The following is a 13,478-nucleotide window of genomic DNA, read 5'->3' on the forward strand; positions in this document are numbered from 1 at the left end:
GCAGTGAACTAGAATTAAAAACCTCTCAGTTCTTGAGAACAGAGAAGACTTATACTAAGAGGCAAGTTGCAGTTGCTCGTTTTTTTCCCAGCACTTTGCAATTTTACCCATTTAACAAGATGAGACAGAATCTACAACTATCTGCTGGATAAATGGATGTATCTATCCAGCAATTTCCTGCTGTCATGTTGGGGTTTGCAATGTGACAGGTTGGAATACACCCAAATCTAAAGAGATGTGACCGCTGCAGCCAATCAGTGGCCTCAAGTCACACATACAAGCATCACCACTAAGGCAAGTGATTATCTGCAGCGGACACATGTCATCACCCTAGGAAAAAGATCTTACAGTGACCACCTATCATGGGTGAATACGTACAGCGGCATGTAAAAGTTTAGGCACCCCTGATCAAAATTACGGTTATTGTGAACACTTAAGCAAGTTGAAGATAACAAGATCTCTAAAAGGCCTAAAGTTAAAGATGACACGTTATATTATATGACATTTTTGTCATTTTTTAAATGACAAAAAGGAAAATGGGCCGATGCAAATGTTTGGGCACCCTTGGAGCTTTGTGTGCTCAGATAACTTTGACCAAGGTTTCAGACCTTAGTTAGCCTGTTAGGGTTATGGCTTGTTCATGGTCATCGTTGGGAAAGGCCGGGTGATGCAGATTTCCAAGCTTCATAAAAACCCAGCCTCCTCTAACCTTGTGCCAAAAGACAGCAGCCATGGGCTCTTCTAAGCAGATGCCTAGCACTCTGAAAATGGTGCAGGCCCACAAAGCAAGAGAAGGCTATAAGAAGATAGCAAAGTGTTTTCAAGTTGCCCTTTCCTAAGTTCGAAATGTAACAGGATTTATAGAGAGGCAAATCAGAACTCCCGCTTCACTGCAAAAGACAATCAGAAAGATTAAGCAGACTCTGAATAGTAGTGATGCACCACAATTCCAGAGACACCTGCACCAATATGGCCTTCATGTAAGCGTCATCAGAAGAAAACCTCTCCTGCGTCCTCACCATAAAATTCAACATCAGTAGTATGAAAAAGAACATCTAAACAAGACTGATGCATTTTGGAAACAAGTCCTGTGGACCGACAAGATTAAAATAGAACTCTTTGGCACAATGATCATTGGTACGTGCGGAGAAAAAAGGGAACAGAATTTCAGGAAAAGAACATCTCGCATGGAGGTGGATCAATCATGCTTCGGGGTTGTGTACAGCCAATGGCACGGGGAACATTTCACGGGTAGAGGGAAGAATGGATTCAATGATATTTCAACAAATTATTGATGGAAACATAACATCTGTAAAAAAAAAAAAAGCTGAAGTTAAAAAGATGGCTTCTATAAATGGATAATGATTCTAAACACATCAGAATCCACAATAGACGACCTCCAAAGGCGCAAGTTGAAGGTTTTACAATGGCCCTCACAGTCCCCTGATCTGAAGATCATTGTAAACCTGAGGCTAGATTTCAAAATTGCAGAGGACGCAAGACGAACACCCGGGAATATCACAGAACTGGAAGAGTTTTCAAAGGAAGAATCAAAGAAAAATCCCTCAAACAAGCTTGCCTGGCTACAAAAAGCATTTACAAGCTGTGATACTTGCAAAAAAGGGCGTGCTACCAGGTACTAACCATGCAGGGTGCCCAAAACTTTGAATTGGCTCATTTTCCTTTTTGTAATTTTTAAAATATAAAAGATGAAAATGTTTTTGCTTTGTGGCTTTTTTTTCTTCCCTAAAATACAAAGGAAATGTGTCATCTTTAACTTTAGTCCTGTAAGAGATCATTTCATCTTCAACTTGCTGAACTTCACAATAACAGTAATTTTGACCAGGGGTGCCCAAACTTTTACATGTCACTTGTAAATACATTTTTTCTTCCCTGCAAGTGGTTATATATGCCCCTATAACAAGACGCTATTAAGAATGGATGGAACATTGACAACATGTGTAGTAGGGGTGAGTTTACCACCTCTCAAGGCCTAAAATGCCTGTTTCCTAGTGATAATTATTTCCTGATGTATTGAAGCAACCAAAGTGGCATCTGAGAAATAACGTGGTGCTTCCGTTCACCCATGTAAGTGTGAGCAAACAGTAATGGACGACACACACACGTGACGTTAGCGCACCAGTTATAGTTTTCTAGGAGCGACTAGTTGTATAGCGGGAAGAACGGACCGTATTAGGGCTGTCCCACACGTCCAGATAATTCCGGTACCGGAATAAATCGGTACCGGAGTTATCCGTGTCCGTGTGCCTGGGAACTCACGGAGGCCATACCTGCGGCACACGTGTGCCGCCCGTATGGCGAGTGGGTACCACACGGAGCGTGTGGTACCCACTCTGCATGGTGCTGAAGCTGCGATTCATATCATCCCTGCAGCAACGTTTGCTGCAGGGAAAATATGAAGAATAGTGTTTAAAATAAAGATCCATGTGTCCGCCGCCCCCCCACCCCCTGTGCGCCCCCCCCCGCTGGTCAGAAAATACTCACCCGGATCCCCCGTCGGCAGTCGCTCCTTCCTGGTCTGGCCGCGGCTTACTGTATGCGGTCACGTGGGGCCGCTCATTTACACTCATGAATAGGCGGCTCCGCCCCTATTGGAGGTGGAGCCACATATTCATGAGTGTAATCGGCCGCATACAGTAGGAGGCGCGGCCAGACCAGGAAGGAGCGACAGCCGACGGGGGACCCGGATAAGTATTTTCTGACCAGCGGGGGGGGCGCACAGGGGGTGGGGGGGCGGCGGACACATGGATCTTTAGTTTAAACACTATCATTCATATTTTCTCTGTAGCAAACGGTGCTACAGGGAACATATGAATGGCGGCTTCAGCACCATGTGGGGGGGACAGCGCTTACTGTAGCGCTGTCTCCTGCACGCACACGGACCCCAGACGGAGAATGTCCGTGTGAGGTGCGTGTTTTACGCGGACCCATTGACTCTATTGGGTCCGTGTAATCCGTGCGCTCCCACGAACACTGACATGTCTCCGTGTTTGGCACACGGAGACACGGTCCGCACAAAATCAATGACATCTGAACAGATGCATTGATTTTTATGGGTCTACGTGTGTCAGTGTCTCCGGTACGGGAGGAAACTGTCACCTCACGTACCGGAGCCACTGACGTGTGAAACCGGCCTTATGTGCAGCCGGAAAAGAAAAAAAAAAGAAAAGAACTCGGCCGACAGAAGGCTAAAATGTGAGAATGTCTGACGATTATTTTTTACAAAGGCACCTTATAGACCATTCTGTCCAGGATGCCCCGCGTGCTTTTATCAAGCAATTAGAGGGTCCAAGCGGGAAGCCATGGGGGGTACTTGAGGACAGGGTAATCAGTAGTGCAGGCTCCAGTCTGTCCTATTCTGGATGCAGTGGTGCAGACATCCCCTGATGGTCCGTGTAACCGTAGCCCCGGCCCTTAGGTGCCATCTGTCATCAGTCATCGGCCACGATGGATAAGGCGCGCAGCTCGGCTAGTTTTGCCTCGTTTTCCTTCTCTCTGTCGGCGTCTGACAGCGGCACTTCATCCACCTGCAGAGCTAGCTCTCCAAACACCCGAGACATCTCGGTGTAGTACACCACCTGGGGAGAGAGGACATGAGCTGGATTAGAAGAAAGCCGGCCAAACACCTTCCCATGGCGGTCAGCAGAATGGAAATAAGCCGTGGCCATAAAGCTCCTCTGCAATAGAAAAAGGATCCAACACGCCCAGTAGTATAGATATCAGTGGGGGGCAAAGATGGTGGTCACCCCGGGCACAATCACAGTGGGGCCCACCTGAAGCAATGACCACGCTTATCAGTATGGGTGTGTATAGCATACCAATACAGGTAATCTCTGTGGTGGAGCCGGGAGCCATGGTCTCCCTGCTCCATCAGTCTGTTCTGTAGGCCGCTTTAGGCCTGTGGCCCACAAAATGCACAGGACTTCAGAGTCCCCATATATGTGGCTTGATGACGTCACCGCACTGCTCCTCCAACATCGGGCCACTCTAAGTGCTAGCTGAACTCGCCAGACTTCGGGGTAAGGAGAGTTTGTACATATACTTTATGTATTTTCTTCAATTTTCTGGTGCATTATTACTGTACGTGGGGGGGGGGCCCTCAGAGACCATCATTGCTGTATGTAGCGGGCCTCGGCCCATTATTGTACGTGGGAGGAATAAGTGGCCATTAATACTGTATGTGAAGGAGGATCACTGGCCATTACTACCGTATGTGGGGGTCTCCGTGGCCATTATTACTGTATGTGGGGGTCTCAGGGACCATATTACTGTATGTTGGGCAGCTCAGGGACCATTATTACTGTATGTGGACTGGGGGGCCATTATTACTTTTGCTGAAGCACTCAAGGCGTTACTAATTGCTAAGGAAGCACTAAGGGAATATTATTAGCTTTTAGGGGCAATCAGAGGGCAACATTAAATGTAAAGTGGGCACTTAAAGGGCCACTGTCACCCCCCTCCAGCCGTTATAAACTAAAGGCCCCGTCTCACATAGCGAGATCGCTAGCGAGATCGCTGCTGAGTCACAAGTTTTGTGACGCAACAGCGACCTCAGTAGCGATCTCGCTATGTGTGACACATACCAGCGATCAGGCCCCTGCTGCGAGATCGCTGGTCGTGTCGGAATGGCCTGGACCTTTTTTTGGTCGTTGAGGCCCCGCTGACATCGCTGAATCGGTGTGTGTGACACCGATCCAGCGATGTCTTCACTGGTAACCAGGGTAAACATCGGGTTACTAAGCGCAGGGCCGCGCTTAGTAACCCGATGTTTACCCTGGTTACCAGCGTAAATGTAAAAAAAAAAAACAGTACATACTCGCCTTTCGGTGTCCAGGTCCCTTGCCGTCTGCTTCCTGCTCTCACTGACTCCCGGCCGTACAGTGAGAAGTGAGAGCGCAGCAGTGACGTCACCGCTGCGCTCTGCTCTCACTGTACGGCGGCTCAGTCAGAGCAGGAAGCAGACGGCAAGGGACCTGGACTCCGAAAGGCGAGTATGTACTGTTTGTTTTTTTTGGTAACCAGGGTAAACATCGGGTTACTAAGCGCGGCCCTGCGCTTAGTAACCCGATGTTTACCCTGGTTACCCGGGTGCTGCAGGGGGACTTCGGCATCGTTGAAGACAGTTTCAACGATGCCGAAGTCGTTCCCCTGATCGTTGGTCGCTGGGGAGAGCGGTCTGTGTGACAGCTCCCCAGCGACCACACAGCGACTTACCAACGATCACGGCCAGGTCGTATCGCTGGTCGTGATCGTTGGTAAATCGCTTAGTGAGACGGGGCCTTAAAAGAGCCACCTTGTGCAGCAGTAACGCCGCATTCTAACAAGGTGGCTCTTTTAGTTTTAGGTTCAAGTATACCCCAAATAAAGCGTTTTGATACTTAGCCACAATACCGGTCTTTAGCCAGGGAGGCGGGTCCTCACTCCCCAGCTTGAACCGCTACTCTGCCGTCACTCCAATCTTCATGGGCTTTCGGCGCCGCCCCCTCAGCGCTGTTTACGTTTCAAAACCGGCGCTTGCGCTGTGTACTACTGTGCTGCACAGGCGCAGTAAGCTCTGGCTGTCTGACGTCCCAGCCAGGCTTGCAGACTGCGCCTGTGCGGCCACCCACCTTTGGAATCCCAGCCCCACACTGTGCATAATGCATAACACAGTGCGGGGCTGGGATTCCAAAGGTGGGTGGCCGCACTGCTTCACAGGCGCAGTCTGCAAGCCTGGCTGGGACGTCAGACAGCCAGAGCTTACTGCGCCTGTGCAGCACAGTAGTACACAGCGCAAGCGCCGGTTTTGAAACGTAAACAGCGCTGAGGGGGCGGCGCCGAAAGCCCATGAAGATTGGAGTGACGGCAGAGTAGCGGTTCAAGCTGGGGAGTGAGGACCCGCCTACCTGGCTAAAGACTGGTATTGTGGCTAAGTATCAAAACGCTTTATTTTGGGTATACTTGAACCTAAAACTAAAAGAGCCACCTTGTTAGAATGCAGCGTTACTGCTGCACAAGGTGGCTCTTTTAGTTTATAACGGCTGGAGGGGGGTGACAGTGGCCCTTTAAGATACAATACCCAGAGTGCCCCTATAATGTAACTGTTAAAGGAAGAATTATTACTTTCTGGGAGGGCAAAATGTGGCATTATTACTTTTTAGAACACTCACAGAAGGAATTAATATTTTCTAAGGACCAATTTTACCATCTTGGAAGGCCCAAAAGGGAGTTTCAACATGTTAGGGGCACAGTGGTGAGCATTATTATGTGGGGCAGTAAGAGGAGCAGTTATTGAACCACACAGGAGGTGTAGTAATAGGGACACATACGGCAGCAGCGGCTCAGTATTGGGGTATCAGGTGCAGTAATAGGGTCACATACGGCAGCAGCGGCTCAGTATTGGGGTATCAGGTGCAGTAATAGGGTCACATACCCCAATACTGAGCCGCTGCTGCCGTATGTGACCCTATTACTGCACCTGATACCCCAATACTGAGCCGCTGCTGCCGTATGTGACCCTATTACTGCACCTGATACCCCAATACTGAGCCGCTGCTGCCGTATGTGTCCTACAGCACCTGATACCCCAATACTGAGCTGCTGTATCAGGTGCTGTAGGACACATACGGCAGCAGCGGCTCAGTATTGGGATATCAGGGGCAGTAATAGGTTCACATACGGCAGCAGCAGCTCAGTATTGGGGTATCAGGTGCAGTAATAGGGACACATACGGCAGCAGCGGCTCAGTATTGGGGTATCAGGGGCAGTAATAGGGACACATACAGCAGCAGCGGCTCAGTATTGGGGTATCAGGTGCTGTAGGACACATACGGCAGCAGCGGCTCAGTATTGGGGTATCAGGTGCAGTAATAGGGACACATACAGCAGCAGCGGCTCAGTATTGGGGTATCAGGGGCAGTAATAGGGACACATACGGCAGCAGCGGCTCAGTATTGGGGTATCAGGTGCAGTTATAGGGACACATACGGCAGCAGCGGCTCAGTATTGGGGTATCAGATGCAGTAATAGGGACACATACGGCAGCAGCGGCTCAGTATTGGGGTATCAGGGGCAGTAATAGGGACACATACGGCAGCAGCGGCTCAGTATTGGGGTATCAGGGGCAGTAATAGGGACACATACAGCAGCAGCGGCTCAGTATTGGGGTATCAGGGGCAGTAATAGGTTCACATACGGCAGCAGCGGCTTAGTATTGGGGTATCAGGTGCAGTAATAGGGACACATACGGCAGCAGCGGCTCAGTATTGGGGTATCAGGTGCAGTAATAGGGACACATACGGCAGCAGCGGCTCAGTATTGGGTTATCAGGTGCAGTAATAGGGACACATACAGCAGCAGCGGCTCAGTATTGGGTTATCAGGTGCAGTAATAGGGACACATACGGCAGCAGCGGCTCAGTATTGGGGTATCAGGTGCAGTAATAGGGACACATGGCAGCAGTGGCTCAGTATTGGGGTATCAGGTGCAGTAATAGGGACACATACGGCAGCAGTGGCTCAGTATTGGGGTATCAGGGGCAGTAATAGGGACACATACGGCAGCAGCGGCTCAGTATTGGGGTATCAGGGGCAGTAATAGGGACACATACAGCAGCAGCGGCTCAGTATTGGGGTATCAGGTGCAGTAATAGGGACACATACGGCAGCAGCGGCTCAGTATTGGGGTATCAGGTGCAGTAATAGGGACACATGGCAGCAGTGGCTCAGTATTGGGGTATCAGGTGCAGTAATAGGGACACATGGCAGCAGTGGCTCAGTATTGGGGTATCAGGGGCAGTAATAGGGACACATACGGCAGCAGCGGCTCAGTGTTGGGGTATCAGGTGCAGTAATAGGGACACATACGGCAGCAGAGGCTCAGTATTGGGGTATCAGGGGCAGTAATAGGTTCACATAAGGCAGCAGCGACTCAGTATTGGGGTATCAGGTGCAGTAATAGGGACACATACAGCAGCAGCGGCTCAGTATTGGGGTATCAGGGGCAGTAATAGGTTCACATACGGCAGCAGCGGCTCAGTATTGGGGTATCAGGTGCAGTAATAGGGACACATACAGCAGCAGCGGCTCAGTATTGGGGTATCAGGGGCAGTAATAGGGACACATACGGCAGCAGCGGCTCAGTATTGGGGTATCAGGTGCAGTAATAGGGACACATACGGCAGCAGCGGCTCAGTATTGGGGTATCAGGGGCAGTAATAGGTTCACATAAGGCAGCAGCGACTCAGTATTGGGGTATCAGGTGCAGTAATAGGGACACATACAGCAGCAGCGGCTCAGTATTGGGGTATCAGGGGCAGTAATAGGGACACATACGGCAGCAGCGGCTCAGTATTGGGGTATCAGGGGCAGTAATAGGTTCACATAAGGCAGCAGCGACTCAGTATTGGGGTATCAGGTGCAGTAATAGGGACACATACGGCAGCAGCGGCTCAGTATTGGGGTATCAGGGGCAGTAATAGGTTCACATACGGCAGCAGCGGCTCAGTATTGGGGTATCAGGTGCAGTAATAGGGACACATACAGCAGCAGCGGCTCAGTATTGGGGTATCAGGGGCAGTAATAGGTTCACATACGGCAGCAGCGGCTCAGTATTGGGGTATCAGCAGGATGAGGAGTTTGTGCAGGTTGAGAATAGATGGGGACGGTGCTGAATATATGAGAAGTCAGATGTGTCTTTGTTGTATTCTCTGCAGACGAGTCCTGGCTGGAAGAAGTTGTCATGTCGGTCTGGGCCAGATGGAAAAGAAGGGAAAAGTGAACGATTCCATCAGAAAGAACGTCAGCGGTATTTCATTATCTGTAACTGTGCTGTGATCTCTTATATGTTCTGCAGGACCACCACTGTGTGGGCACTGTATAGTGGTAATATCGGTCATGGTCTTTGCAGCATTTTTCTTTTTCAGTAACAGTATAGTCATCTGCTGATGTTCCCCTTTAGATGTAAATGTGGTTACCTAGATTAGGTGATCACTCATATGTGTTTTTTGCCCCTCTCCACTGTGCTAAACCCGCAGCTACCTGCCTTTGAACACGCTTGATCACTCTTTACCCACCCTACCCGCCACGACTTTCTGCCACGAGTTGGTTCAACCTTCTAAACAATCAATGGTCAACCAAAACCGACAGGGTCGGCCAAAACTTGACAGGTTCAGCTGACTGTAATCTAATGAATGGGCCACCTTTGGGAGTAATACTTAAAAGTGCTCACATGTTACAAAAATGAGAAAAAAAAAAAAAAAAAAGACAAAATGTAGAAATGATGAAGAACCGATCTCATTCATACCTGTGCTCTGATCAATGACTGGAAGCTGGGCTTGAAGAAATCGATACGACTGTTATAAAACTTTGGCATCTCATCCAACAGCTGGCGGTTCTTCACCTCAAAATCCTCCCGGATGGGGCGCAGCTCTTCCCGGGCCTGTGGGTCACAATCACACCACCATGGGAATCTGGTGACTTCAGGGAGTTCAGAGTCATAACACTAGATGGCAGTGTCTGCATCCTACAAAACTAAACTTTCAGATGCGAGGTGTCGAAATCGCACCGGAATAGCAAGGACTTTAGTGTTTTCTTTCTAAATGAGCACATTACCCTATAGACAGCCATGGATGGCGATGTGTATCAGCTCATTCAAAACCAGTACGAATATAAAAAGTCTACACACCCCGGGTTAAATTGCCAAGTTTTTGTACTGAAATCAAAAACATAAGAATCATTGCAGAACTTTTTCCACCATGTATCTGTACAAATCCATTTGGAGAGAGAACATAAATAACCAAACTAAAATAATGCCGTAGAATGTAAGTCTGCAAGGACAGGGTCCTCGCCCCTCTGTACTGTCTGTCACTGTAAATATGTTTACTGTAAACGATATCTATAACCCTGTATGTAACCCCTTCTCATGTACAGCACCATGGAACTAATGATGCTATATAAATAATAATAATAATAATACAGTTGTCTAAGTGTGAACACCCTCTTATAGTTGGGGATGTGATTGTATTCAGAATTAGCAGCCGTGAAAGCCATAGGTCGCAGGAATCGTTGGTCATTTTTTTTTTTTTTTTTTAAAGGGGTTGTACACTACTAGGACAAGCCCTTCTTGAACTAAATGTTCGGCCCCAATAAAATAATAAAGCCTATACTCACCTCCCGTGTTGGTGCCATTCCAGCGATGTCTGCACTTGCGGTCCCGCCTCCTGCCATTGTCACTGTCCCCGCCTCCAGCCATCGTCACTGTCCCCGCCTCCTGTCATCGTCACTGTCCCCGCCTCCTGTCATCGTCACTGCCCCGCCTCCTGTCATCGTCACTGTCCCCGCCTCCTGTCACTGTCCCCGCCTCCTGTCACTGTCCCCGCCTCCTGTCGTCACGTCTCCGCCTCCTGCCGTCGTCACGTCTCCGCCTCCTGCCGTCACTGTCCCCGCCTCCTGCCGTCGTCACGTCCCCGCCTCCTGCCTTCGTCACTGTCCCCGCCTCCTGCCTTCGTCACTGTCCCCACCTCCTGTCTTCGTCACTGTCCCCGCCTCCTGTCATTGTCACTGTCCGCCTCCTGTCATCGTCACTGTCCCCGCCTCCTGTCATTGTCACTGTCCGCCTCCGGTCATCGTCACTGTCCCCGCCTCCTGTCATCGTCACTGTCCCCGCCTCCTGTCATCGTCACTGCCCCGCCTCCTGTCGAAATGAACTTGAAGAGGAAGCCAGAGACCAGCGGGAGCCCGAAATTCCGCTTCATGTTCAGTTTGTATGACGGTGGGGACAGTGACATCAGCACTGATTGGGCCCCGGACATCATGTGTCATTCCACCGCATCCCAGCCCCGGGACCGCGAGTGCAGACACCGCTGGTATGGTGTCGGGACAGGAGGCGAGTATAGGCTTTATTATTTTATCAGGGATGAACATTTAGTTCCAGATGGGGTTGTCCTAGCAGTGGACAACCCCTTTAAGAAACCCACTTGAGAGTTTTTATTACATTTATTTTTTCTATACGAGAAAACCCCTTTAAGTACGTAGTAAACAGCGGTTAAACACATATTCTGCATACAGGGAACGGCCAGGGTGGTATCTGTTCAAGAATTGAGAGAAATGTGAGAAAGGAGAAAGCATTTTGTGCCAAAGGTCAGCGCTGAAACAGGAAGAGCGAGCCCATAGAATGCGCCGTCCCCTCCGTGACCGGTGGCCGACACCAAGCCCACAGTGCCCGTCACATGCTGCCATACTCTCTAGGGAATATTTATAGTCACTGATGGGGGGAATGGCTGCCTGAAATAGGCTTGAGAAGGAAGTGGCAGAAACAGAAACTGTAACCACATGTTAGAGATGACAATCCTGTCTAGTGCCGCTACGTCACCCATTACTGCTGAGGTGTGACACTGGGACAGCAGCCATGACGCCACCATCTACCCCTCACCTGGTGCAATTTGGCTATCACTTGCCCCGTCCTTTCCTTTTCTTCGTGTTTCTCAACTTTTAACTGAAGTCTCTTGTATTCCTGCAGCGCCTGCTCTCTGCGCTTCACGGCCATGTTCAGAGAGGGGAACACGCTGCTATACCTGCGTGGAACAGATCCGAAAAATTCTATACTATCCCAATACATGGAGGTTATCACACAGACTGCCCCTGTACATTGTAAATCTGAAAAATGTGACAACACCCCTGCTTCATCAGAACTGATTACCAGCGGTGAAAGGGAGGACGCTGCTATCGCTAAGGAATCGCGCTCTGTACGCCACATACATCAGTGCCACAGCAGCAGCAGCATTCTCCCTTTCACCGGTGGTAATCAGTTCTGATGAAGGTCCAAGTCTAGGACCGGAACGTTAATTACAAAGATTACCCAATAAACAAATCTTTTCATTCACTGCAAACCTTCTGAGTGCCAAGTAATTTTCTTGAATAAAATCAGTGTTTTTAACCCCTTCACCCCGAAGCCGGTTTTCCTGACCAGGCCAATTTTTACAATTCTGACCGCTGTCACTTTACGAGGTAATAACTGAACGCTCCAACGGATCCCACAGATTTTGAGAATGTTTTTTCGTGACATATTGTACTTTATGACAGTGGTAACACTTGTTCAATATGACTTGTGCTTATTTGTGAAAAAAAATCAGACATTTGAAAAACAAAGTTAGAAAATTTCACAATTTTCAAACTTTTATGCCCTTATACTTATGTCAAATAGTTACCAAATAGTTAATAATAACTAACACTTCCCACAGGTCTACTTTACATGAGAACAATTCTTGAAATATATATTTTTTTGTTAGGAAGTTATAAGGGTTAAAAGATGACCAGAGATTTCTCACTTTTCCAACAAAATGATTTTTTTTTTCTTTTAAAAAGGACCACATCACATTTGAAGTGACATTGAGGGGCTTTTATGACAAATTCCCAAAAGTGACACCATTCTAAAAACTGCACCCCTCAAGGTGCTCAAAACCACATTCAAGAAGTTTATTAACCCTTCAGGTGCTTCACAGTAATTAACGGAATATTGAAGGAAAAAAATGAACATTTTACTTTTTCACAAAATTTTTACTTCAGACCCATTTTTTTAAACATTTTTTTGTTTTAAAAAGGGTAACAGGAGAAAATGGACCCCAAAATTTGTTGAGCATTTTTTCCCACAGTACATCAAAACCCAATATGTGGGTGAAAACCACTGTTTTGGCACACAGTTTTTTTTTAAATCAAAATTGTCTGGAATCAAGAGCAGTATCCCCCACAAGTGACTCCATTTTGGAAACTAGACCCTTCAAGGAACTTCTCTAGATGTGTGGGGAGCACCTTGAACCCAAAGGTGCTTCATAAATTTAAATTTGTAAAGTTGAGCCGTGAAAACAAAAAATTAAAAAAAATAAAAAATCATTTTTTTCTACAAAAATTTTCTTTTAGCCCTAAATTTTTTACTTTCACAAGGGTAAAATGAGAAAATGGACTACAAAAACTTTTGTGCAATTTCCCCGAGTACGCCGATACCCCATGTGTGGGGGAAAACTACTGTTTGGGTGCAGAGCAGGGCTTGGCAGGGAAGAAGTGGCGGTTTGGAGCACAGACTTTGATGGAATGGTCTGGGTGTGCCATGTTGCTTTTGGAGAGCCCCTGATGTGCCTAAACAGTGGAGATTCCCCACAAGTGACCCCATTTTGGAAACCAGACCCCTGAAGAAATTTATCTAGAAGCATAGTTGTAGTTATGATAATAATGCTTTTGGTTTTACTGGTGTATGAATTTATAATGTGGCATGATGTGTAAGCTGTGCGGAGTATGTCAGATTATAAAAGTTTTTTGAGTCAACAGTGTAAAAACTAACTTTAGTAATTTGTGGACGTGTGGTACACTTTGAAGCAATCCTTAATGCAAAGGCCAGGTTTCACAATGGTAAATTGTGTCCTTTCGGTTTTCCCTCTTGGAGCATGCCCCATACTCTGCACCCTTTCTGTGTTCATCCCGTCTTTG

At 47.9% G+C, this 13,478-nt stretch overlaps 1 protein-coding gene across 1 annotated transcript in view; it reads right to left on the reverse strand.

Moving 5' to 3' along the window:
- Positions 1-3,160: 3,160 nt before the first annotated feature.
- The window catches only part of BIN3 (bridging integrator 3), a 58,903-nt gene continuing 48,585 nt past the window's right edge, over positions 3,161-13,478 (reverse strand). The window contains exons 7-9 of the mRNA XM_077262174.1: positions 11,431-11,572; positions 9,304-9,438; positions 3,161-3,599 (exon numbers count right to left, since the gene is read on the reverse strand). Coding sequence (XP_077118289.1) covers positions 3,453-3,599; positions 9,304-9,438; positions 11,431-11,572 — 424 coding nt within the window. The 3' untranslated portion in view covers positions 3,161-3,452. The remainder of the gene's footprint in view (positions 3,600-9,303; positions 9,439-11,430; positions 11,573-13,478) is intronic.

The sequence above is a fragment of the Ranitomeya variabilis genome, chromosome 5 (assembly GCF_051348905.1).
Source record: "Ranitomeya variabilis isolate aRanVar5 chromosome 5, aRanVar5.hap1, whole genome shotgun sequence".
NCBI lineage: Eukaryota > Metazoa > Chordata > Amphibia > Anura > Dendrobatidae > Ranitomeya > Ranitomeya variabilis.